Source organism: Rhinatrema bivittatum, chromosome 2, assembly GCF_901001135.1.
Source record: "Rhinatrema bivittatum chromosome 2, aRhiBiv1.1, whole genome shotgun sequence".
NCBI lineage: Eukaryota > Metazoa > Chordata > Amphibia > Gymnophiona > Rhinatrematidae > Rhinatrema > Rhinatrema bivittatum.
Genome location: NC_042616.1, coordinates 589,311,940 through 589,339,743, shown reverse-complemented (window position 1 = coordinate 589,339,743; position 27,804 = coordinate 589,311,940). Strand labels below are relative to the sequence as shown.

At 45.3% G+C, this 27,804-nt stretch overlaps 1 protein-coding gene across 1 annotated transcript in view; it reads left to right on the top strand.

The window, feature by feature from the left end:
• The window catches only part of SMCHD1 (structural maintenance of chromosomes flexible hinge domain containing 1), a 1,156,633-nt gene that overhangs the window by 704,272 nt on the left and 424,557 nt on the right, over window positions 1–27,804 (top strand). Inside the window, 1 exon segment of the mRNA XM_029591083.1 lies at window positions 8,985–9,142. Within this exon segment, the coding sequence (XP_029446943.1) occupies window positions 8,985–9,142 (158 nt within the window).

Here is a 27,804-nt window from a genome sequence, read left to right as displayed (position 1 = left end):
CACCGGTGGGTAAAAAATCATACATGTGAGACTCGATGCAAAAGACTGGGAAGCCCCCTTCTTGCTGCTGGACTGCTGCCTTCATCTCAATTTTGATCAGTTCCTAGTTAAGTTTTAGGTTGCTATGGGAGTAGGAATGTGTCTAACGTCCTTTAAATGTATTAGTGAATTCACTACCGGGCCTACCGGGGTCTGATCAAACTCTTAATAAAGTTTTTTGTTTTGTTTTTTTTTGTGAAAGTGGCACCTGCCTATAAATTAAAGGATGAGCGAGGGGTGGGAGGGTTGGGAAATCCAAACAGTCTAACTTCAGTTAGTCAGCCAGAGTGGCTCACTGTTCTCTTGATTAACAAATGTTGGTACCTATTCAAACCAAATCACACTACCTCAACACCTTTCCAAGGTGAGTAACTGAGCTGAACTTTTCAACCTTTTTACTTAGGTATACACTGCTCCTAGCTTATTTCTAGCTTCTGGCTACTTTTTTTTTTTTTTTTTTTTTGGGGGGGGGGGGTTGTGTTTAAATACAAACACTCAGTGCTGCTTACTAGCTGCCTTACAGACTTTTAAAACTAAACACACTACCTACTGCTTACTAGCTGCCTTATTGACTGACTATTTAAAAATACAAACAGTCTAACTTGTTTATTCACTGCCTTACTGACTATTAAAAGCACAAACACACTAAATATTATTCCCAAATAGTTAACTTTGCCCCAATACTTTTAAAAAAGACAATGTCCCAAGCAAAAACTTACTGATTCTTTTCAGCCACCAGCAAGATGATCCTCTTCTCTCAGTGCTTCAAGCTAGAATCAGCTGGCTCACCTCTACTTTGGGGTGGGGTGGGGGGGGGGAGCAGACTGGTGTACACTGTCCACTGTCATCACTTTCCTTGGACAGGGGTTTGGGGTCTGGAATTCAAAAGCATGACCTGTTCTTTGCTACCTTGGAGGTAGAAGGAAGGGAGCAATGCTACATGCTCTTCTCACTCACTTTTTTCTTTCTCCCTCCTGCCACTACCAATCCCAATCCTTTCTCCACCCCTCCAGTCTCTTCACCCTAGACTGCCCCAGACTCTGATCATCTCACTCACATCTCATAGTCATTCTGATCCCCTCACTCACACCTCACAGCACCTTTGATCACCTGACTCACTGTTTCTCTCTCTCCCTCACACAGCCCATTTGATCCCTTCACTCACTCTTTTGCCCTCCCACAGCTCATCATTTATTCTCCTTCCCCTTTTTTGATGCCTTCACTTACCTCATGCCCCCTCACCCATCCCTTCTCTCTCTTGGACCTTTCAACCTCACCAGAGTGATTACCAGCAGTAGAGGTGGCAAGGCCTGTTTTTAATGGCATAAGCATGAAGGCAACATACACAAAAGTGTCAAACAGTGGGGCTAACAAGCATTCATCCCATGTCTTTTTTTTTTTTGTACCTTGTCTGTTGTCCCTCACAGCCTCCTAAATGTGCTGGAAAATTACACAAAAATCAAAACCATGTGGCTGCCCTTGTCTTAGAGAAAGCTTCTTCCAAGAGATGAGAGCCCATAAATAATCAATGCAACCTCTGGCTGTCTTCTGTTTCCTCAAGGTAGCCAGAATTGATATACACGGCTGGCTCTCCTTTGCTTTCTTGGTCCCAGGTCTAGATTTAGGCATAGGCAACAAAGGCAATTGTCAAAGGCACCAAATTTTTAAGGGGCCAAATAGGAATGCAATTGTGTCAAAGAGGAGCCTGCTCTAGCAGTTGCTTCAAATGGGTACTTCTGTGGCAATCTAGGACTCTGGAAGGGAGTGGAGGTAGAGGGACATCACTATCTGATTTCCAGGATCTCCCACTCCCTGCTCTCTAATCTTGCCTATGGGCACTCAAATTCTAAATCCGACCCTGTTCGGGTCCTAGAAGAAAGGTGGCACAATGCCATTTTGAGTTGTTCTGCCAGAAATTAATCCCTCAGGAATAGATACAAAAATGTGAGCAGTAGTGCTATTCATCATTGCCAAGGTTGAAACCTTGATAATTGGCACTACTGCTCATAAGTTTCAAATTTGTGCTAATTCACACCCTTTTGATGTATGTTCTTTGCTCTACAGTGTTTGCTTCAGTATCATCCATTCCCCTTCTGTTCCTTGCAATACGGAAGAGGTAGTGATGGGGAGGGGCAGGTTTAGAGAGCAGAGTGGCTGTTTTCTTTTCTGTGTTACTCTAGGTTTAGCCCTTCTCCTTCTCTTTCCTGCAAACTGCCTGGATGGGAGGAGCTGAACACCACCCCTTCTGCTGTGTCTCATAAGCCTGAAAAGAAGTGCCAGAACTGCATTCCTGGTTGTTCCCTTACAAATTAAGCCCTGGCCAGCAGAGACAAGAGGTACGTGACAGCAAACTGGCAGCTGTGGAATACAAGGTAGTCTAACTATAGATTGAGGACTCACTTGCTGGGCAGTGTAGACTCCTGACACCTATGTTTCTGTTTTGGCTGCTCCTACTGGATACTTAGCCATATCAACCCTAGAAGTATTCGTGCAGTTTCGCATAGCCTGTTCTTCATGCAGACTGTCTGACTCAGCTGACAGCTGCACTAGCCTGCTTCATTTTCCCGCAGGCTTGAAGCCTGAGCTCTTCACATTCCTCAACTCCCACAAGTCCGCCCACTGCTGAAGCTCTTTCATTCAGAGGCTCCAGCTCTTCCAAGGCCCCTCATCTTCTGGTGGGCTTGCATGCTCCTGAGAGCCCACACTGTGCAGTGGCGCTTCCTGTTTTGGCCCTTCATGGAGTCTAGCTCTTCAGAAGGCTCTCCTCTTCCAGTGGGCTTGCATGAAGAAAGGCTCTTCATCTTGCTGTGTTCCTGTGAATACTTTTTTGCGAGACCGTTGCTGCATGGGAAGATTCTGCGCAGACAGATATCTTCACTGGAGGAGTTCTGCACAAATTTTGCATTGTGCAATTGCAGAGTTCCTCCAGGAGTATTGTTTCTAATCCAGTCAGTCACTTTAGGGCCCATTCCAAGAGTACTCAGTTTATTTATGTCACCTATGTAGAACCCCATGTCAAAGGCTTTTTCTAAGGCACTTCCAAAATTATGGAAAGAACTTCTGAGTGCCTTGAGAAAAGAGAAAGATGAGTTAAAATTCTGGAAGGGGCTGAAAAACTGGCTCATAAACACCGGAGGTTACAGTATGTGTGTTGCAGAGTTAATGAGGAAGGTATTAATAGGTATATGTGAGAAGAGCGATTAAGAAATGTTTTTAAATGAATAAATAAATGGCCTTACTGAAAGCCAAATAAATTATATCTAGCAGTCTCCCCTGATCCAATTCTCTGGTCACTCATTCAAAGAAATTGATCAGATTGGTCTGACAAGATCCAAACTTCAGATAAAACTATGTTGCCTCAGATCTTGTGATCTGTTAGATTCCACAAATCATACAATCATCCATTTTAGCAGTGTTTCCATTAATTTACTCATCACAGAGGTCAGACTAACCAGCCTGTAAAGGAACCACATCCACCTGTCTTCAAGTTCTGTGGAATTACATCTGACTTTAAAGAAGCATTGAAAAGGTCAGCCAGCAGAGCTTATGTCCTTAATACACTTAGATATATCCCGTCTGGCCCCCTTGTTTTATCTACTTTTGTGTTAGCTAGCTCCTTGCAAACAAAGGATTCTGAAACTTATTTGAGGTTTACCTTGCTTCTTATTCTGTTTGTGTCCATTTTCTGTGGTCCTTCTCCTGGCCCTTCCTCCAGGCTCAAGTGTGTGTTGGTGTGTGTCTGTTATCTCTCTGTTACTGTCTTGCTTTCCATGTCTCCCCTGCCCTACTGATGCTCTGTGAAAGCTTTTGCTGTAAATTTTGGGTGGGGAGGAATGGGAGCTCACTGGCTAGTTACATGTCCTTTTAGAGACACTGCCTACATGGGAGGCCCTCTGCTTTTTTGACTAACCAGTGGAGCTGCTCTCTATCTTCCTCACACACAAACATGTACACACATAAATTGATTTCATGGTTAGACTTTTAAATGCCAGAAAAGGAAAGTGCAGCCTGCCAGCAGACCCAGGTGCTAATTAATGTACTGTCTTCATTGTTTTTGCTACTAAGGATTCTCTGTGCTTATCCCTTGCCACCTTCAACTCTTAAGTTAAGCACAGAGAATTCTTAGTAACAGAAGAATTAGCAAGTGGATCTGACAGGCTTCTTGATTGTTTTTTCTCCCACTATAACTGACATGATCCTCCTCCCTCCCCATCTCTGATCCCCTCACCTTCTCTTCCCTCATCTCACCAACAAGATCCAGTCCTCAAGCCAGTCTCCCTTCATCACTTCCCTTTCCTGATCAGTAAGATCTCTTCTTTTGTCCAAATATTTTTCAAAAATATACCTAAATACATGAGATCAGAAACTTCAATTTTGTAAAGTAAAAAAAAAAAAAAATTCAATACAACATTTACAACCTATGCAAATTGCAACAGAATTTCAGAATTTTTTTTGCAGAATCTTCCAGCACTTAAAAGTAGATTTTAAGAGTCACGCATTTGCTGGCGCGCGCGCGCGCATGGACGCACCAGTTTTATAAAATGCGCGTCTATGCGCGAATGTTATAAAATCCACTACTCGCACAGACAATTTTACATCGATGCGCGTGCGAACGCCGTCCCACCCACAAGTGGGGAGATTTTAGTAGATGCAGTGACGCGTTGGGGCCTATTTCTCTGATCCCTCCCAGTTCTCCCCTGTAAAGGAGCGGACATCCTAAACCCCCTACCTAACCTGCCTCCTTTTTACCCTACTAGCCCCAGTCCCTAAAACCCTGCTGACTACCCTAGATTTTTTTTATTTTACTACTTACCCGCAGTCCATAGTAGCAGCAACTTACACAGTTGTTTGATCCTGGCACGAACATTTTCGCGACTCGGAATTAATGGCACTGTCCTGGCTCACCCCATTTTGCAAAATCCTTTCCAGTGTGCGAACTGGAAGATACACGTGTGGCTGCGGGCCTCTTAAAATAGGTGCAGCTGAGTCACGTGCGTATCTCCCGGATTTGCTGTATGTAGGGCTTTTAAAATTTGCCCTTTACTGCACAGTCTACCTTTGAGCTGCCACAGGAAACTGAAAGCTGTGGTTATAATGATGTTGTTTTGATTCAGATAGTGTCCCTTCCCCCAGCTATGTTTCATAATTGGCTACAAATGCAGAGTGTATTTTCAAATTTCTCTGAATTTCCAGATTACCATAGAACAATTAAGAAGTTACAAAGATTTGATTTACTGGTGCTGAGGTAGTCTTTCATCCTAAATATAGCAAGTATAAGGCAAAATGCAGCTACTGGAAACTGATATGAAGTTTTTAGCATAAGTCTTTTGTGATTCCATGTTAAATAGTGTAGCTCCCTGCAGCATTGTGATGGAAATTAGCCATTTTCTTGATGATTTTCTGTCACACGTGGTTACGGGAAATTTGGGGAAGGTATTATCAGATAGTTGGTTTCTTTAGCAAGTGCCTGGTGTGCAGACGTTCGAAATGTATGAGCAGCTCACGCATGCAAAATATACTTTTACACCTTATATAATTTATTTGTGATTTATTTGTATTTTCACAAAAGAATATAGTCTAGCCCAGTGGTTCTCAACAGGTGTGTAGGGACACACTGGTGTGTCGCGAGATCCTGGGATATGTATCACAGGGCAGTAGATGGCCGCCTCCTTATCAGCCCGGGTGGGAGTTGGTTGACTTCTCTTACATTGGGCCTGATGGGAGGCTACTCTCACTTCCTTCTCTTCTTTCTGGCCCAGTGAAAGGCTGTTTCCTCCTTCACCTAGATCAGAGTGAGACAGTGCCAGTTCCTGCTGTTCTGAGCTTGATGGGACAGAAACTTTATCTTCCCCTGCTGTCTGAGAGTGATGCTGCTGCTGCTGCTGATCTCTTCACCCTGTGGAGGGTGGGGAAAAGGAGGTTGGAGATGCTGGGCAGATAGACGTGGCAGGGAGAAGGATTGTGGGGGGCTGCTGAGCAGGAAGGGATGGGAAATAGGGGGGGTCGGGGTAGCTGAGCAGGGAGGGGGTAGGGAGTGTCAAGCAAGGGAGAGAGGATGCACAAGGAAGAGGATGTGAGGGGTGGGGAATGCCGGGCAGAGATGTGAGTGAGAGCTGATGATTGAAAGGAAGTAATTGGGGGAAAAGTGAAGGATGATGGAGGCATGGAAGGGGAGTGACAGGGTGCGAGGGCCATATGTCAGTTTTGGGAATGTGCATTTCTTCTATCTTTGTACTTTGCTTGGTGTAGGAGGATATGTATTTCTGTCTCTAGTTCTCCAGTTTTGCACTGCATGCTGAGTGGCTTTTTGAGGTTTCCATTCCAGTTTTTGTCTCCTCGTTTGTAATTTGTGGTCTCTTATTCTGTATGTGGTGAAGATCAGATCTGTATGTGTGACTGAGGTGAGGTATTTTACAGGTAGGTAGGGATTTGTATCAGTCTTCTTTGTTGCATTTTCTCATTCTCAGTAAGACATGCATTGATGCTGCACTGTTGCCTTTTTCACAGGAAGGGTTATTGCTGTTTGGGTTCTTGGAATTAGTATTCCTGTAGTATGGAAGGTTTGCTACATGTGCTGAGTGCTTTTTTTCTCAGGTTTTGTATTTTACGATGTGCCTATTAGTAGGGAAGTCTGAGTTTCTGTTACTGAGAGAGCACCAGAATCAGAATATCTTTTTTATATAGCGAGTTGCATTAGAAATATCCTAGTTCTGCTCTGCATCCGTTGTTCGGGGAAGGGGGGCGGGGTGGGGGATGCCGGTTCCTGTGGATGCAGAGTCTATGTTTACATTTAGCCCCATGATGGGCAAGTGTTCAGTGTTTCACACCTGTAAACATTATCTGCCAGGTGTGTCCCAATAGAAAAAAGATTGAGAACCACTGGTCTAGCCCATGCTTGGCGGCATGTACTTCTTAAACTTAGCTATTCTTTTACTTTCTCTCTAACACCCTCTTGGTTTAAAGTCCTTGCATCTTGGCTAGAGGTCTCTCAGGGTCTGGGGTTGTTTCTACTGCTTCGATGTCTTCTGGTTTATCTGTTAGCTAGAGATGTGATAGAACTGGCTTGCATTTTATAGAGGTTTGTGTCATTGGTTGGAATATCTCTTGGTTCATTGGTAGATATTTTGGTAGCCTATAAGCTGTACCTTGTTGACTTTCTCATGACTGGTGAGGTCTTGATGGGGTGCCTTGACTTGATAATGATTCTCTTGTTGCCAGGATGGCATGTCTCTTATCTTGAGTCCTACATCTGCATCTGTTGGAGTTTGTGGTCTCCACCTCACTTGTTTATGTGCAGTAGTGAAGTGGTTTGACTGTGTGCCAGTAGCTACTGGTTCTTATATCAAGTTCCATCTAGCTTGTTAGGCTCATGTTCACTTCTCATGGAAAGTCCCATACCAACATTCCTTTTAAAATTCTTCTTGAGGTTTACATCTTAGGTTCCAGTTTCAAGTAAGACAAGCCAAATATCATGGTCTACCTTATCCTATTCCTATATGGTAACCTATTATCCTTAATCTTAACCCCAAGCTCTACTATAACACTCCACCTCAACATATTTGAAGGCGTGGAAGCAACTGAAAATATGTACATAACATTGGTGATATTGATAATGGATGTATATAGCAATAGCTCACAGCACACATGAATAGCTATATGTATGTTTTCATGGCAAACATAACTGTGATTATAGTAACTACATAATGTTTCAAAATGTGTGGTAACATAAATGTAAGGTGCAATTACAGAGCATAATATATTATATAATGTTATAGAACAAACTTTAAGAATATAATAGGTAACTTACTAATTTAAGAGCTAAGTATTATATAAAATAAAGCATAAATTGTAACGTGTGTGTGTGTATATGTGTATATATGTGTATGTATGTGTGTGTATATATATATATATATATATATATATATACACACACATATATAAAACTAATATGATGTTACTAAAAAAATATATTTAGGTACTTGTACAAAGAGAATTAGATGCTGATAGCATATAGGCTGGTACACAGAGGCTTCCTGGAGTATTAATACCTTTTTATCTGGACAGATCCACTGAGCACCTACACATTACTATTATTGATTATTGGAAAGCAAACAATGTTTTATTTTGATCACTTTGAACTGATATATCCCCAACAAGAAAAAATCAAAACCGTCTAGGAATTTATTGGGCTAACAGTGAAACAAAGTATACAGATGTTTGTTAAAGTGGCCTTTAAAATGTAAAAGAAAATCAAGAAGGTATTTAGTGTTTATTCAATGTTCAATCATGAGCTTATGACATTCTGACAAGAAATTAAATGTCAGGATATCCATCTGGCTCAACATTGCCTAATGAGAATATTATGTAATTAACATGCTTTATTGTTAACTATGTTAAAAGATTTTTTACATGACATACGGACCACTAACAGACCTTGTAAACCATGCAGAATAATATGTGATAGAACAGGAATATTTCATATAGCCAATAATTTCTAAAAAACATTGTGTAAAAGGCATTGGGAATAGCAGGTAGAAGCATTTGACCACTGAATAGTTATAGGTGTGGGAGTTTGTTCAACAAAGGTACAATTTCCTATATAATAGACATGAGATGACTGAATTTACACCTTGAGACAGACCATTAATGTCAAAACTCTGCCAAATCTAGTGCTTTCTGTGTTCCCTATTTGGAATGTTTAATAAAGGCATTTTGTTAAGGCATAGAGATGATTTAAACAAATTGAGCATGACTTCATTAATGCACTTATCCGTAGTGTATATGAAGTGGGGGAGGCGGTTTCTGCCAATACTTTGAAACTAATGGAGTGACTACAAGCCTTATGAGTATCCTATACCAAAGGCTTAACATTACTTTGAAATATTTTTGTATGGATTGGCTATGTTGAGGTCATTCAACTTAATTAACTATTTAATGTATTTCAGGGGAGAGTATATGTTACAGTTTAAAGCCACCTGCAATAAAAATACATTAGAAAGTCCTGTGGTGAAATTAAACATCATTCCAGATCCTGAGAAACCTGTGCATGTCAATGTTCAATATGATCAAGATGCTGTCTTTACAGCAGGTGGTCTTTTCACTGGTAAGTAATATTAAAATAGTATTTTTATTTTTCTAATTCTAATTTTAATGATGGACTTTCTGATATATCTTTTTATAATTACAAATCTGATTTGATTTTAAAGCAGATTTTCACAAGTCAATATTCTCTTTCTATGCTGTTAATCCATGTTTCCCTGTTATCCTGGTTAAGACTTGGATAAGAATGTTACCTTTATTAAACAGACAAAAACACAAGACTGGAGCTTAAATTTCTAACATGCCATCAGTTGGAGTATAGCCAGCAATAATGGATAAAGGTATACATTGTTTCTGAAGATGAGCATTCTCAAGTGGAGCCACAAACATAGTCCACCTAACTTGCATCACATGAATTGTTCATATGAATTGTTTTTAGAAAACTCTTCACACAAGTGATAAAGAATATGGGCCACACCCAGACCAAATAGCTTAGTTCATATTTCTCAACTTTGCAAGAGAGTCATCTAACTTTGACATTCCATCTTCCTTCAGTTGCACAGCTTCCCAGTTTCTTTGTGTTTTTATTTTACCCTCTCTAATGTTGCTCTTCTCCACTGGTTGAGAAAGACATTAACGTGAGTTAGTCACCCATGTTCTCTCCTTTGAACAAGGTTATATTTTATTTCTCTTAACACCTACAGACCTCTAGAAGACTGCATGCCTCACTGTTAGACCTTCGCAAGTTTGACCTTAAAAATGTCACCTTTTTAGTGTTTAGACAGCTGGATCCAGAACAAAGCTGGTTATGCACCTCTACCAGAAGATGGAGATGAGCTATGCTGACATCACAGTATAAATACCCCTACAGTGACATCAGCCCTTCAGTATTCTCTGTCTCCAGCAATTGGTAGACATGCATCTCCCTACTGGGGATTGCTTAAAGTTTTAAGAAGGTGAAAAGAAGAAAGAAAATTAATTCGCCCAGCTCTCCTGTGGTGAATACCATAGGTTGCCTCCCCTAATTGAGAATTCCTGAGGTGATACATACTGAATTTTCCCTCAGATGATTCCTTGGTCTTGTTGCTGGTTTTCAGCTGGCGTGGACTTAGCTGTAAAAAACAGCTGAAAGGCAAGCCAATGCAGGAAGCTGAGCGAGACGGTGACAGTCTATGCCTCCTGCCCCCACAGCTGGAGACAGACTACTCAGCCGGGATGGGGTGAGCTCACATACAATGAAAAAAAATAGAACAGAGAATGAGGGTTGTTTGTAGGGATTCTTCCTTTCTCAGTCTCCATGCTTGGCATGTGATCCAATGTTTGTTCCCGCCTCCAATGGACTTTAGGGGACGTGGGAAGCCTGGCCGGTTGAACAGACGTTTTGGGCTAGGCTCCGCTCTTAAGCTTGTCACTGTGTGCCGCGAGGTAGGCTGTGGTAGCCTTTTCGCAAATTTTTTCCTGCACATTAGGCTGCTGCCTTCAAGATCGTGTGAATGCGCCCAGCTGTGCTTCCAGTTGTATGCCCAGTTTTTGGAAGCTTAGTTGGATGCCTACTTGGGCGTCCAATTGGTAGCAGTGTCTAATTGAAGTGCATGCTTACCTACATGCACAATGTGAGCGGCCTTGAGGGCATTCTGTTTCTGGGCATTCATTGAGGCAGATGGCTGGGCGCCTAAATTTTGGACACCTACTTATTGTACCATGAGTACAGCTGGACACACACCTTTCATTCGACTGTTTAGCATACTGACAGATTGATGGCGCCTACAGCTAAGCAACCTAAGTTCCTAATCCTCCGTGCTGCTTGTTATATTTGGGCATCTCAGCCTGGCGTTCCCTCTAACTTGTGCCAGCGCTACTTGGAGGCTCAGGGAGAATTGTCTTCATCTGATTTTACTAAGCCCGGCCTGATGCGGGCCTGGGTAAAGAGATGTCAGAAGGGCACCTGACTTTTGAACTCCCTTAACTGGTTTGAAGGGGAAGGTAGTGTTATGGTTTTGAGGTGTTGGAGTGGATTCTTGGGTACTGTGGTGATGGCCACTCCCATGGGGAGGAGCCCCGTGAGGAACCACAGTACTAGGCTAGACTCGAGACACGCGAACACAGAGATTTGTCTTTTATTATACAGCAAAATGATACCACCAGAGGTGGCAGTAGTGAGGTGATCCAGATGTAGCAGTCCAGGGGCCCTTGGCAGAGGAGACCCGTCTCTCAATGATAGTATAGGGAGTACAGGATGTAGGTTCCTAGTGTTGAGCTGTAGATGAGACAGACTGACAATGTTAAATTATTCACTAAGTTGGTAGCTGTATAGATGGAGATCCCAGCAGGCAGAAGTAGTTGGATACAGGCACCGAGGCAGGAAGAGCAGGCCCTCGAGGAGAGAATACCTGATCCCTGATAGGCACCTGAAAGAAAGCAGAGGGCCCCCGAGGAGCGGGTACCCAGGTTAGAGAAATACCCCGAAGGGCAGAGAGAGCTTCCAGCGGCAGCAAGGAAGCGGCAGAGTAGCTCAGACCAGAGGCAATCCAATCCTTGCTAACCTGAATTGTTAGCAAACGAAGGGCAGGCTAAATACCCGGATGGCATGACGTCACTTGAGGGGGATGCCCCCGATGTTCCCGCCATGACGTGGATAAAGCGTGGGTGGCGTGCGGGCGTGCATCCTAGGAGGCCCTCGAGAAACATGGCGGATTGCCTTGCCATTGCCGTTCCGGGGACGCCGGAGAGAGCAGCATGCAGACGCGGCGGTAGCCATCTTCTCAAGGCTAGCGGGGCGAGCAGAGAGAAAGGTGAGGCACAGAGGTCGAAGCCGTCTGAGACCGGACGCAACAGGTAGTTCAGAAGGCATAGGATAAGTGCCTCCTGGTTTTGGCATGGATCCTTCTGCCATTTCATGGGAGGAATTATTTCAAGGACTGCAGACCTTTTTTCAGGCGTAGTCCTTGGTCCTGACCAATCTTGCCAGGTCAGAGGCACAGGGACCCAGATGGCACGATTGATGAAACCGAACTGTACTTCCTGGAGGATGGGGAAATTCCTCCGGGATTGGAGCCATATAAGACTATGTTGCAGTTCTTTCATAAAGATAAATTACCAGCTCTGATTTCCTAGACATTGAAGATGTTGGGAGTCCCTGGGACTGAATCCATGTCTGAGCTAAGGAAAGATCCCATTTTGATTTCTTTGCATAAAGCCTCTTGTTTTTTCCCTGCTATGGAATCCATCCACGAATTAATTGATCTTGAGTGGGGTATCCCAGAAGCTAATTTCAAATGAGGAAGAGTCTTGGAAGGACCTGGATCCAGGTGTGAGAGAGCAGTTACATTTTCCAAAAGTGGATGCACTTGTGTGTGCAGTCACCAAGCGGACAACTATCCCCGAAGAGGGAGGAGTGACTTTAAAGGATGTGCACGATAGGAGGATTGAAGCAAGCATTTGAAGCAATGGCAATGACTTTGCAGATAGCTTCCTGTTGTTCCCTGGTGGCTTGCTTCTGTTTACTTCACTCTCATGAGGTCTATGAATTTAGTGTGAATTCCAGGGCAGTGATGGAGACAGCAGCCACCTTTTTGGCAGATGCAGTCTGCGATTTGGTCTGTACCTCAGCCAGAAGAGTGGCTTCGGTAATAGCGGTCAGGCATCAATTATGGCTGAGAAATTGGTCAGCCAATGCGACCTCCAAATCTAACCTTACGAAGTTGCTTTTAAAGGCTCTTTCTTGTTTGGGAGTGAGTTGGAGAAATTGGCCAATAAGTGGGGCGAGTCCCCAGTTCCTCAGTTACCAGAGGATAAGAAGCAGATGCCATGCTCCTTTAGCATGAGAGGTCGTGCTAGGGGATTCAAGCGTTTTTGACATTACAGAGGAGAGGCCTTTCAAAGGACTCGACCTTTTAGTACGTCTCAGTCCTTTCATTCCAGAAAGCCCAGATGGGGCACAGGCTTGGATAGTGGAATCCCCTGAGCCTCCCAATGAAAGTGTGCTGACCCACTCCTGGGAACAGGAGATAGGAGGTTGCCTCTCTTTCTTTTATCAGAGGTGGGTCAAGATCACATCAGACCGGTGGGTCCTGGAGCTGATATGAGATGAATATGCGCTAGAGCTTCGCAGTGTTCTTTGGTTCGTGCTCATGGTGTCTCCCTGCCACTTCCCGCAGAAGAGGTAGATAGTGGAAGTGTACATTATCAAAGCTTCTCAGTCTGAGGGCTGTGGTTCCAGTGCCCACATCTCAAGAAAATATGGGCCGATTTTCCATTTATTTCGTTGTGCACAAGGAGGGCACTTTTCATCCCATCCTGGATTTCAAAGGGGTCAACTGTCATTTGTGGGTGACTCATTTTCACATGGAAATCTTGCACTCAGTGATAATGGCCGTGCAATCGGGAGTTTCTAATGTCCTTGGATCTGTCCGAGGCATACCTGCATCTTCCCATCCGACTAGAGCACCAGCGTTTTCTGCAAGTCACAGTTTTGGGGTGTCGTCATCAGTCTCGAGTGCTGCCTTTTGGTTTGGTCCCCATACCCAGAACTTTTTCCAAGGTTATGGTGGTGGCAGCAGAGTTGAGAAAGGATCACATTCTGGTACACCTGTACTTGAACGACTGGCTGATTCAGGCCAAGGCTTTGGAAAAGAGCCTCCAGGTGTCCCGCAAGGTGATCTCCTTGTTGCAGGAGCTTGGTTGGGTGGTGAACGTGGCCAAGAGCGGTCTTCAGCCATCTCAGTAGCTGGAGTATCTCTGTGTTTGGTTTGAAATGAAGCAGGGCAGGGTTTTCATGCCAGAGGGTCATATTCAGAAGTTGATGGCGCAGGTGCATCTGTTGATGAACACAATACGCCCAACAGTATGGTCCTATCTACAGGTACTCGGATTGATAGCGGCAACCCTGGAAGTGGTTCCGTGGGTGAGGGTGCATATGTGTCCTCTTCAGCACTCCCTACTGTCTCGTTGGAGCCCACAGTCTCAGGACTATTCGATTCAACTTCACCTGCCAATGGAGGTCTGCTCTCAACTACAGTGGTGGTTACAAGTGGATAATCTAAGAAACGGGGTTTCCCTAAGCTCACCGGAGTGGCTAGTACTCACAACAGATGTGAGCCTCCAGGGTTGGGGGGCTTGCTGTTAAGAGCTGACAGTGCAAGGGTGCTGGAATCCAGAAGAGTCTCTCTGGGGTATCAATTGGCGGGAAGCCCGTGTGGTCCATTTGGCCTGCTTGCGGGTCTGTGACCAATTGTAGGGTCGAGTGGTCCGAATACTGTTGGACAATGCAATGACAGTGGCTTACATCAATCAGCAGGGAGGAACTAAGAGCAGTGAGTATCGCAGGAAATAGCCCAGCTTATGGAATGGGTGGAAGTGCATTTTCAGGAGATCTCAGCCTCGCACATTGCAGGAAAAGACAATGTAAGAGTAGACTTTCTCAGCAGACAGAGTTTGGATCTAGGAGAATGGAAATTGTCAAATGATGCATTTCAGCTGATAGTGGATCGCTGGGGCCTTTCGTTTCTGGACCTACTAGCGACTTCTCGCACTGCAAAGGTTAGTCATTTCTTCTGTTGCAGAGAGATGCCAAGTCCTTGGGAATCGATGCCCTTCATGCAGGAGTGGCCGGAGGGTGAAACTCCTATATGCCATCCCCCCTGTGGCCCGTGTTAGGCAGAGTGGTCCGGAAGTTCGAGGGACACAGGGGGATGGTGCTTATGGTGGCATCAGATTGGCCCAGGATATCATGGTATGCAGATCTGCGAAGGCTCCTTGGTAGACTTGCCCCTCCGGCTTTTGGCGCACAGGGATCTGCTGTAGTAGGGGCCAGTTTTTCATGAAGACCCAAATCTATTTTGTCTTACGGCATGCCCTTAAGAGTGCTCGCTTGCTGAGCATGGTTATTCTTCTGAGTTGATTACCACCTTGCTGCAGGCAAGATGTTCTCCATTTCCTTAGCCTATGTGCGAGTTTGGCAAGTGTTTGAGGCTTGATGTGAAGATCAAAATGTTCTTTGTTGTTCGGTTAAGATCTTGCTCATTTTGGAATTTTTACAGGATGGATTGAATAAAGGATTGGCCCTTAATTCCTTGAAGGTACAGTTGGCAGCTCTTGCCTGTTTCAGGGGTCAGGTGAATGGTGGACCCTTAGCTCATCCAGATGTGGCCCGTTTCTTGAAAGGAGTGAAACATCTTTGTCCTCCCGTGCGGTTACTGGTGCCCTTGTGGAATCTTAATCTGCTTTTGGATTTCTTAGCAGGCCCTTCTTTTCGACCGATGCATGAACTTTCCTTGCAGTTATTGACTTTGAAAATGGTGTTTCTTGTGCAATTTGTTCTGTGCGAAGAGTATCCGAGTTGCAGGCCTTGTCTTGCCAGGAGTAGTTCCTTCGAATGACTCCAGGGATGATACAGCTGTGTACTGTTCCTTCTTTTTTGCCAAAAGTGATCTCGGATTTTCACTTGAATCAATCCATTTCCCTGCCATCTCTGGTTAGGGAGAGAGATGCGAGACTTATTGTTAGGTATCAGGAGATTCTGTTTGTCCTCTGCGGTAGAAGTAAACAGGGTGAGACGGCTTAGCGAGCTACAATAGCTCACTGGATGAAGGAGATAGTCATGGCCGCTTATGTGGATGCTGAGCAGCTGTTGCTTAGTCAGGTTAGAGCTCATTCCACTAGGGCTCAGGCAATGTCATAGGCGGAGGTTAGGTTCTCATCCAAACAAAGCAGCTGGCAATTGTACCAGCATCAATCAAATTTAAACACATGTTATTGTCCACCTGTTTGTTTTGCATATGCAAGTAGTCATACATTCTAAGTGATCCAGGTTGTCCAATCCACCTTTAGGTTTTTTATCATCCATAATAAATAGTTTTCTTTCCTCTCCAATTACTGTCATTTCATAGTGCATTGTTGATAGCACCATTACTGCTTTAGACTTTCTGGGCACATAGGAAATAAAGGAGATCCCCATCAAAAGCAAAGATGGATAAGAATGTCTCTGTCTTGGAACTGGGTATTTTTCATTTGGACTTTATTGGCTTTATTTCTCCTGATGTTGCCCAGGCATGTCTGATTTTAATTAGAAGTTTTTCTGCTAGGTCTGTGCAGGTGAAAAAGTTATTGCCCTCACCATTTCTTCTTGACTTTGTACCAAAGTCATAAAAGTTTCTGTAAAAATAACTACATAACTGTTTGTCCTGTTTTTTTCCAAATTGTTGGTCCAAGTAGATTACTCTGTTCAGGAGGTATAATGGTGCCTTATCACAGTACTACCAAATCTTTAATGCCATTTTTTGAGGGTTTACTGGACATGTATTGTCAAAAGAGACAGTGACCTCTGAACGCTACCAGTTGCTTGTCACAGTCAGTCACATCCCTGGCACACATCATTTCTAAAGTTCCTCCACAAAATGTCCACACATTAAGGGAGGCAGCATACTTATCCAATACTCTACTTTCCTTGTGCCTAACTTTATTATCAAAACGCATGTGCTCTGCTATTTGTTACAATCTTTTCAAACTCATTGAGGCATGACAACAAGGACACCCTGTTTATGGAAGCAACAAATCTTTCAGGATTTTGTGGATTTCCTGGAACAAGCCACTCAAAATAAGGAGGCCTATGTATGCCTTTTCTTTCAGTATCATCCAGCTGCTTCCATGTTTTTATGTTATAAAGATGATTTTTGTTCTCCATCTTCTAGCAGGGCTGAATTAGTATTATTCATGAGTGACATCAGATGACAAACATTCCCATCTCTCATAGCTCAGTAAAACTACTGAGCCATATGCAAGAGTTCTGCGTGTGTTCTGCCTTGTGAGCACCTCATTTTCTTTTTGCCAGTGCTATCAAACAAGCACGTACCCCCTCTCTCTCTTTGGGATGTTTTTCTCTTGTTTTGTACTGCCTTGTTACAGTCTACCCGCTGGCTTGGAATCCCCTCAACAGGACTTGTAAGTGCTATCCAAAAAAAAAGCTACTTTCTACAACTTTGAAAGATTTGGAAGGAAAAGCCTAATAGATTGCTATTTGGAGCTTCAAGATCTGCATTTGTGGGTGATGAATGTCTAACAATCCTGGACCTGGTTCCACACTGCAACTGTGGTCCAGTGTCCCCCAAAGTGTAACGGTATCGGGCATGGAAAATGCAGGACCTCAGAAGGTTAGTTAGAGGTAGGCACTGGCATAGGTCTGAGCATTGATGCCATCAAGGTATAGGACCGCCATGGAGGCCATCGGGCATGTTGGCCCCTGATGCCTTTTGTTGCCATTCTTGATAATGTCGAGCACTACCAATGAGGCACTGGAATCACCATTGAGCACCTTGGTTGCCCCTGAGGATGCAAATCACTAGAGCTCTTGAGAGCCCTTGCGTGCCACTGAAGCACTCTAGCAACAGGGATTACAGCCTTGAACGGATCGAGCGCTGGGGTCGCCATTTACTCAAGGCGCCCTGGTACACCGAGGCATCCAGATATGTAGTGGTTTGATGCCCTCGAGGCTCCTTGGTGGTGTCCCAACGGTGCACTGATAGGCATTGTGCTGTCCCATCACTAGCCTAAAGCTATCGGGCATCATGGCTGCTGATGATCTTGGGGGCCCTGAGCTGCTGGGGTTGGGGGCATTGGAGGCCCCACCTGGATTCGTGCACCATCTGTGTTAATGAAGGCTATTGTCAACCATAGCCGCTGGCACGAGGTATGCCATCAAGCTCGCAGCAATAACATTCTTAGGATAGGTGAACTGAGGGGAACAGTCAATGGCACTAGCAGTCATCAGTTCCTGTGGGCACCGAGGAGGCGTATCGGGGCTGCAGAGCCTCTGCCTGCGGGTGCCCCTGGCATCCTTAGTACCTCTGGGCCATTGACAGATTAATTCAGGACCAGTGGGTTATACGCCTTTACCAGCACATGGAGATGGAGCAAAGCTGGCATCATAGTATATATACTTCTGCAGTGACATCAGCCTTCCAGTATTCTCAGTCTCCATCTGATGGTGGATGTGCATCTCCCTACTGGGAATTGTTTCAAATTTTAAAAGGAGAAATAAAAGGCGATTTAATTCTTCCTGCTCTCTTGCAGTGATACCAAATGGTCCCTCCCCTAGTTGAGAATTTCTGAGGGGATTTCTGTGGTCTTTGAGATGAGTGCCTTGGTCCGGTAGTTGGTTTTCTCAACTGGCATTGGACTTAGCTGTTTAAAACCGCTGAAAGGCAGCGGTTGCAGGAAGCTGAGTGGACAGTGATGGTATATGCCCCCCCCCCCCCCCGCAGCTGGAGACCGTCTCTATACTTAACTGGGAAAGGCTGAGCCTCAGGTAAGGTTTAAAAAAAAAATGAGACAAAGACAGAATAGACAGGTCATTTGTACACTTTCCCCTTCCTCCGGTCTCCATGCTCGGCGTGCCATTCCGACATTCATTCCTGCTCCCAAGGGAGGTTAAGGGACTTGGGCAGCCTGGCCTTTTGAGCAGCCCGGGTGGGCTAGGCCCCGCTGTTAGGCTTTTCTCTGTGTGCCACGTGGTAGGTCGCTGTGACATTTTTGCTTGCTTTTTCCTGCTCATTAGGCTGCCCTCTTCAGGACTGTTGGTGCGTGCAAGTGGGTCTGACTGTGCGTCCAAGTTGTGCACCCAGTTTTGGATGCTTACTCAGCATCTGCTTGGGCGCCCAGGTGATAGCAGCTTCCGAGTTAGACGTGCGCTGCCTGTACACACAAGTTGGGCTGCATTGTTTGGGTGCTGAAGTTTGAAAGGGCAGCAGTACATTTAGTTTTGAGATGCCTAAACGTTTGTGCTGGATGCACACCTTCAGTCACCTGTTAAGCGTACTGAAAGACTGAAGGTGCATGTGCGTAATAAACTGAAGCACCTTTCCCTCTGTGCTGCCTGTCATATTCGGGCTTCTCAGCCTGGTGTGCCCTCTAACTTGTGCCAGATTTGCTTAGAGGCTCAGGGAGGATTATCTTCCTATGATTTTACTAAGCCTGTTTATTCCCAGCCTGGGAAGACATGTCAGGAGGGGTGCCTGACCTTGGAACTCCCTTAACTGGTTGGTCGGTGAGGGACAGTATCTCAGAGAGCACAGCATAAATGCCTTCTGGTTTTGGCATGGATCCTTCTGCCTTTTCTTGGGTACAATTTTTTCAAGGATTTCAATCCTTTCTTCAGGTGCAGTCTTCCGCCCTGTCCAATCCTGTCAGGTCAGAGTCACAGGCAGTGACCTCTCACTCGTCCGGTATTGTTAAGCAGCAAAGTACACCTAGATTGGCAGCAGGTCCTCCTGATAGGAATCCAGATGGCACTGATGATGCCAATCCTGACTCTCTGGAAGATGGGAAAATTCCTACGGGACTGGAACCATATAGGACTATGTTGCGGTTCTTTGATAGTGATGAGCTTCAGATCTGATTTATCTGACGCTGACGATACTGGGAGTACCAGCGGCAGATTTCATTACTGAGTGAAAGAAATATTCCATTATCCCAGGACAAGCAGGATGCTAGTCCTCACATATGGGTGACATCATTCACGGAGCCCTTAAGCGGGAAAAACTTCTGGCAAGTTTCTAGAAGCTTTTAACTGGCTGCCTGAGGCTACTGAGCATGCCCGGCATGCCATGATATTCCCTGCCACAGGGGTCTCACTTCAGTCTTCTTTTTTCCGCGCTGCTGACTGCATCGCGGATCATAGGAGCCCTGTGAGTTACCTCACAACTAGAAAAGTTTTTAAAACATATTTTGCCCTTTACGGGTCTCACCTATTTGTCACCGGCTGGTGACAAAAACTATACGTTTTTCGCCAAGAGAAACACCGTATTCATCGACGGATGTCGACTGAAAAGACTTCAGGCTTCAAAAAGTGCCCGGCCTGCAACCGGACTATGTCAATAACGGACCCGCATGTCGAGTGCGTTCGCTGTCTTGGTGGAGACCATGACATCGCGGCTTGCACTCAATGCCAAGAAATGACGGTGAAGGGTAGGAAGCTTCGTCACGAAAAGATGGCACAAATTTTTCAAATTCAGACAACGCCATCGCCGACGACTTCCACAAAATCTTCACCGGTGGGCATCACAAAAAAGATCTTAATAAAAAAAGGATTCCGGAGGGTTCCGGGGATGCCTCCTCTCCAACACCCTCCGTGTCATCGACAAGGTCGGTATCTGATACTCGTCCAAAACATAAGCACCGACGGCACCGTTCCATTCCTCCGTTACCACCGCCGGAGGAACCGGTACCTAAAAAACAAAAAATTCATCGACCTCCGTAACATCCGGACAGGAATCGATGCCATCGACATCGGTTACAGACATAACCACGTTGATCAGGCAGATAGTCACCAATGCCCTGAAGGATAAAATACCGGCGTCATCGTCGATGCCGACTGTCCAGTCGATGCCGACCACCGAGTCGATGCCGACATCGATGTCGATGCCGATACCGGCTACAGTGTCTATGGAAACAGCCCTGTCGATGCCGGCAGACTTACCGAGGATTTCAACCGCAATGCTGGCTACCCAGCCGATGCCGGCGACCTCATCATCGCCGATATACGCAGTGACTTCCTCGATGCCGTACTCTACCTCTGCGATGACAGTACCATTCACGCTGCCAGAACCATCGATGACATCGATAATCTCACAAACCTCGATGACCACGATGGCTTCTAGACCCATTTCATCAATGGTTCCCATCTCCATGTTTACATTCCTTACTTCATCGATTCCAACTACTTCCCAATCGATGCCTCTATACACTCTAGCTCCAACTAGAGTACCTGTACAAGGAAAAATTACTTCAACAAAAAAGGCATCAGGAAAATATAAACATACTTCCATGCCAGTTCCAGAAACCTCTTCTGAGAGAAGACTACATGCGATACTCACTAAAAGGTATCAAGACCTTTTAGCATCCTTACCTATAGAACCTGATGAAGAAGTAATGGAGGATGAAGGCAGTGACAGTTCACCAGATATTCAGGATCCCTTACAAGGACCATCAGGAGTTTCCCCATCTAAAAGGCTGGAACCTCATCATTACCAACCTACATTAGACACATGGTCAGACACACAATCAGAGCATTCCTCAGAGGATTTTTTATCTGAGAATACTCCACCTCAAGCTAAAAAGCAGTCACCTCCAGAGGACCTGTCATTTTCCTCTTTCATTCAGGAAATGTCCGAGTCCATCCCATTTCAACTCCAGGCCGAAAAAGATGAACGACAGCAGACGTTGGAAATACTACAATTTGTTGATCCTCCAAAACATAATTTGGCCATCCCAGTGCATGAAGTACTTTTACAACTTCAGCAAAGAATATGGGAACACCCTTGCACAACCCCTGGAGTAAACAGGAGAGTAGACTCTACGTATCTGGTCCAAGCAGCCCCAGGTTTTGAAAAACCTCAACTCCCTCACAACTCCCTAGTTGTAGAATCTGCTCAAAAGAAGTCACGCAGATCCAGAACACATGCTTCAATCCCTCCAGGGAAGGATAGCAGATTTTTAGACCTCATGGGAAGGAAAATTTACCAGGGAGCTATGCTGAACTCGAAGATTGCTGCATATCAGCTTTATATGACGCAGCACCAGAGAAATCTCTGGAAACAAATAGAAGAGTTTCTACCATCCCTGCCTCAGCAACAACAAGAGGCAGCGCAGCAAATTGTACAGAAAGGCCTAGATGCTGGAAAGCACGAGGTAAGGGCAGCTTATGATGCTTTCGAAACCTCATCAAGGACTGCGGCATCTGGCATCAGCGCACGAAGATGGGCCTGGCTAAAGGCTTCAGATTTACGTCCTGAAGTCCAAGACAAATTAGTGGACCTACCGTGCCAAGGAGATAATTTGTTTGGCACAAAGGTGCAAGATGCTGTGGCACAGCTTCGAGAACACTCAAAAACCTTGAAGCAACTCTCCACTTTGTCACATGACACTGCAACTCATCCAACCCGCAGGCCACCACGTAGGGACACTAAACGTCCTTTCTACCGACCAAGGAGATATTATCCTCAGGCCTCTAGATCACGACCTCCAAGGACTCAACAACGTCCACAGCAAAGACAGCAGCGGTCTGCAAGGCCACAGCCTCTGCCTCAAACAGCTTCCACCTCGGGGTTTTGAAAATCATCCCAGAGTGCAGCGCCAACTACCCAATCCTTATCCCGAATTGCCAGTTGGAGGGAGAATTTCCCAATTTTACAAAGAATGGACAAACATTACAACAGATCAATGGGTCCTGTCCATTGTTCACCAAGGCTACCGCCTAGACTTCACATCTCTCCCTCGGGAGTTTCCACCACAAAACTCCCATCTCAAACATATTCCTCAATTACAAACAGAATTATCTGCTCTTCTGAAATCAAAAGCGGTGGAACACGTACCACACACTCAGAAGGGAAGAGGATTCTATTCCCGGTATTTCCTCATTCCAAAGAAAACCGGAGGCTTACGTCCCATTCTAGATCTCAGAAATCTCAACAAATTTCTAAGAAAAGAAAAATTCAGGATGGTGTCCCTAGGCACCATGCTTCCACTCATACAAAAAGGGGATTGGCTTTGTTCTCTGGATCTTCAAGATGCATACACTCACATTCCAATATTCCCCCCTCATCGCAAATACCTCCGATTTACGGTAGGACATCAACATTTCCAATACAGAGTCTTGCCATTCGGCCTAGCCTCAGCTCCCAGAGTATTCACCAAATGCCTAGCAGTGATAGCAGGACATTTGCACAAACAAGGTGTTCATGTTTTTCCTTATCTCGACGATTGGCTAATAAAAAGTCAGTCACAACAAGGAGCACTAACTTCTCTACATTACACAATACAGTTACTTCACAAACTGGGATTTCTCATCAATTATCAAAAATCCCACCTGCACCCGTCTCATCTACTCCAATTCATAGGAGCAGAATTAAACACAAACCTTGCACAAGCTTTTCTTCCAGAAGACCGTGCACTCACACTGTCCCAGTTGGCGTACTCCATATCCATACAACCACAAGTGACAGCTCATCAGTTTCTAATTTTACTAGGCCACATGGCTTCAACAGTTCACGTCACTCCTATGGCAAGACTGGCCATGAGACTCACCCAATGGACTCTTCGATCACAGTGGATCCAAGCCATTCAACCACTGCATTATCAAATCCAAGTAACCCACCAACTACGCTCCTCGCTACAATGGTGGACAATAAAGGACAATTTGCGCAAGGGCCTACCCTTCCAAAAACCAGTCCCTCAGATAACATTAACTACAGATGCATCCACCTTGGGATGTGGAGCTCATGTACACTCTCTGCAAACCCAAGGAACTTGGACAAAACTCGAAGCCACATATCAAATCAATTTTCTGGAACTTCGAGCTATACGTTATGCGCTGCATGCGTTCAAAGACTGCCTTTCACACAAGACTGTGCTAATCCAGACAGACAATACTGTAGCCATGTGGTACATCAACAAACAGGGAGGTACGGGCTCGTATCTCCTTTGTCAGGAAGCGGCACAAATTTGGGACTGGGCCTTGAACCACTCATTGTTCCTACAGGCCACTTACCTAGCAGGGATTCAAAATGTACTAGCAGACCGACTCAGTCGCCAGTTCCAACCACACGAATGGTCTCTAAATCCCTCCATTGCGACCAAAATATTCCAACGTTGGGGACAACCAACAACAGACCTCTTTGCGTCGCATCTGAACCACAAAGTGGACAACTTCTGTTCTCTGCACAAACAGAAGAACCAACCAGCCAAGGACGCCTTTGCTCGCCCTTGGAACTCAGGTCTACCATATGCATATCCTCCAATACCGCTTATCACCAAGACGTTGGTGAAGCTACAACAGGACAAGGGGTCCATGATACTCATAGCCCCATATTGGCCTCGACAAGTATGGTTTCCCACACTGCTAGACCTGTCAGTCAAGGATCCAATACGCCTGGGAGTAGCTCCCAATCTCATCACTCAGGATCAGGGTCGGTTGCGCCATCCCAACCTTCAATCCCTATCCCTGACTGCATGGATGTTGAAAGCTTAATCCTACAATCACTTAACCTTTCAACTAATGTTTTTCAAGTGCTTATATCTTCACGCAAACCTTCCACACGAAGGAATTACTCTTTCAAATGGAAGCGGTTTACTTTCTGGTGCAAGCAAAACAATATTGATCCTTTCACTTGCCCCACAACTTCCCTTCTAGATTATTTGTACTATCTCTCAGACTGTGGTCTGCAGACATTGTCAATCAGAGTGCATTTGAGCGCAGTCTCAGCTTATCATAACAAGATAGGAGATGCACCTATATCCACTCAACCTCTCGTCAGTAGATTCATGAGGTCTAACTCACCTTAAACCACCAATTCGCCCTCCAGTCACACAATGGGACCTGAATCTGGTTTTAACAGGATTAATGCGTCCTCCTTTCGAACCCATAGATTCCTGTGAACTGAAATTTCTAACATGGAAAACTATTTTCCTCATAGCCATTACATCAGCTAGAAGAGTTAGTGAGTTACAAGCACTTGTCACGTATGAACCTTATACAAAGTTTCTCCATGACAGAGTGGTTCTCCGAACACACCCAAAATTCCTTCCTAAGGTAGTTACGGAATTCCACTTAAATCAAACAATAGTTCTACCCACGTTCTTTCCAAGGCCTCACTCTCACCAAGGCGAAAGAGCTCTACACACTTTAGACTGTAAACGTGCATTGTCTTTTTATTTGAATCGCACTACGTCCCTCAGAAAATCCAATCAGCTTTTTGTCTCTTATGACCCAAATAAGCCAGGTAAAGCAGTGGGTAAACATACTCTATCCAATTGGTTAGCAGATTGCATACAGTTGTGCTATGAAAAAGCAGGCCTTCCTCTCCAAGGGCGAGTAAAGGCTCATTCAGTAAGAGCAATGTCAACCTCAGTAGCACATTTTCGTTCAGTGCCAATCATTGACATTTGTAAAGCAGCAACATGGAGTTCTCTTCACACCTTTGCAGCTCATTACTGTTTGGACAAGGAAGGACGACAGGATTCAGCCTATGGACAATCTGTCTTAAAGAACTTGTTTCCAGTTTAAACCCAACTCCTTCTACAACCAACCTGCTGTGATCTTCGGCTGCATCATTTCCTCAAAAATGCATTACTGCTACCAAGGACAATGACTCAGCCTCTAGCTTGCTAATCACCCATATGTGAGGACTAGCATCATGCTTGTCCTGGGATAAAGCAAAATTGCTTACCTTGTAATAGGTGTTATCCCAGGACAGCAGGATGTAGTCCTCACGGAACCCACCCGCCACCCTGCGGAGTTGGGCCTCAGACTTTATTATTTTATTTTTGCTATCACTTATTGCTACATACAAGACTGAAGTGAGACCCCTGTGGCAGGGAATATCATGGCATGCCGGGCATGCTCAGTAGCCTCAGGCAGCCAGTTAAAAGCTTCTAGAAACTTGCCAGAAGTTTTTCCCGCTGTCCTGGGATAACACACCTATTACAAGGTAAGCAATTTTGCTTTTTGATTTCTCTGCGTAAAGCCTCTTGTTTTTTTCTCTGTTATGGAGGCTATTCAAGAATTGATTGATCTTGATCGGGACGCCCTGGAGGCTATCTCCAAAGTGGGGTTGGGCCTTGGAAGGCCTGTACATCCTGGAGCCAGAGGTGAGAGAGCGTTTGTGCTTTCCAAAAGTGGATGCACTTGGCTGTGCCTTCTCCAAGCAGACAACTATCCCCATGGAGGAGTGGCCTTGAAGGTTGTGAATGATCTTAGTGGCAATGACCTTGCAGATAGCTTCTTATTGTTCCCTGGTGGCTTGCTCTTGTTTATTTCTCTCTCAGGAAGTTGATGAATCTGGAGTGAATTCCAGGGCAGTTATGGAGCCAGCAGCTGTATTTTTGGCAGATGCAGGCTGCGATTTGGTCTGCACCTCAGCTAGAGGGGTGGCTTCGGTAATAATGGCCAGGCGTCAGTTATGGCCAAGAAATTGGTCAGCTGATGTGACCTCCAAGGCTTACCTTACAGAATTTCCCTTTAAAGGCTTGCACTTGATCGGGAGCGAGTTGGAGAAACTGGCCAGTAATTGGGGTGAATCCCAGGTTCTTTGGTTGCCGGAGGATGAGAAGCAGATGCCACACTTCTTTGGCATGAGGGCTTGTGCCAGGGGATCAAAGCATTTTCATCCTTACAAAGGGGCAACTTTTCAGAGGACTTGACCTTTTGGTAGCTTTCAGTCCTTTCATCTCATACATCTCAGATGGGGCTCGGGCAGTAGAACCTCCTGAGCCTCCCAATGAAGGTTTGCTGACTCACCCCCAGGACCAGGAGATAGGGGGGCGACACTCTCTCTTTTATCAGAGGTGGGTCAAAATCACATCGGATCAATGGATCCTGGGGGTGATACAAGAGGGATATGCGCTGGAGTTTCACAGTGTTCTTTGGGATGTGTTCCCTGCCACTCCCTGCAGATGTAGTTGGCAGTGGAGTATACATTATCAAGTCTCTTCAGTCTGAGGGCTGTGGTCCCCAGTGCCCACGTCTCAAGAAAATATGGGTCGATATTCTATTTATTTCATTGTGCCCAAGAAAGAAGGCTCCTTTCATCTCATCCTGGTTCTCAAAGGGGTCAACTGTCATTTGCGGTTGACTCATTTTTGCATGGACACATTGCGCTCAGTGATAATGGCCGTGCAGTCGGGGGAATTTCTGACTTCCTTGGATCTGTACAAGGTGTATTTCCATATTCCCATCAGATTGGAGCACCAACATTTTCTGCATTTTGCAATGTTGGGGTACCGCCATCAGTTTCGGGCGCTGCCTTTTGATCTGGCCACCATACCCAGAACTTTTTCCAAGGTGTTATGGTGGTGGTTGCGGCAGACTTGAGAAAGGATGGGATCCTGGTGCACCTGTTCTTGGATGACTGACTGATTTGGGTCAAGTCTCTGGAAGAGAGCCACCTGGTGGAGCCGCAAGGTGATCTCCTGGTTGCAGGAGCTTGGTTGGGTGGTGAACCTGGCCAAAGGCAGTCTTAGCCATCTCAGTTGTTGGAGTATCTCAGTGTTCAGTTCGACATGAAGCAGGTAAGGGTTTTCCTGCTGGAAACTCATGTTCAGAAGTTGATGGCACAGATGTGTCTTTATCTACAGGTACTCGGTTTGAGGGCTGCAACCCTGGAAGTGGTTCCGTGGGTGAGGGCGCATATACGTCATCAAACATGATAGCAACGCCCTAAATAGAAAGGTGCTTGTCCCTGGTTCCTCAGAGGAGGAAGCTCCCACTATGACGGGAGTGACACTGGGGCCCAAGGCCCCACGGCAAGTTGAATCAGTTTTTTTACTACTGGCCAGAGCCCGATGCCTCGGGCCCAATTCCTTGCATACAGAATCAAGAACGAAGGCCCTTATGTCGCCGGGGGAGATGATTCCTCCAATGTTTCCAATGACATGTGGGTTGGCCTCCCTTCAGAATCATCTCCTCCCAATGATAGAAGGAAGTCTCCCCTTCCTTGCAGGTTTGTTAGAATGACAGCGGAGGCAATCCAGTTTCATTTAGACAGAGGAGGATACCCAGCCAAGATGTTTGTTATTCTTCAGTACGTGGATCCTCCCCAGGAGATTGTGATAGTCCCAGTACATGAGATCCTTATGGTATTAATGATGAGAATGTAGGAATACATCCTCTGGTTCTCCTATCAGTAGGAAGAAGACGCGATTTATCTTGTCCAAAAGACACTCTGATTCGACAAGTCT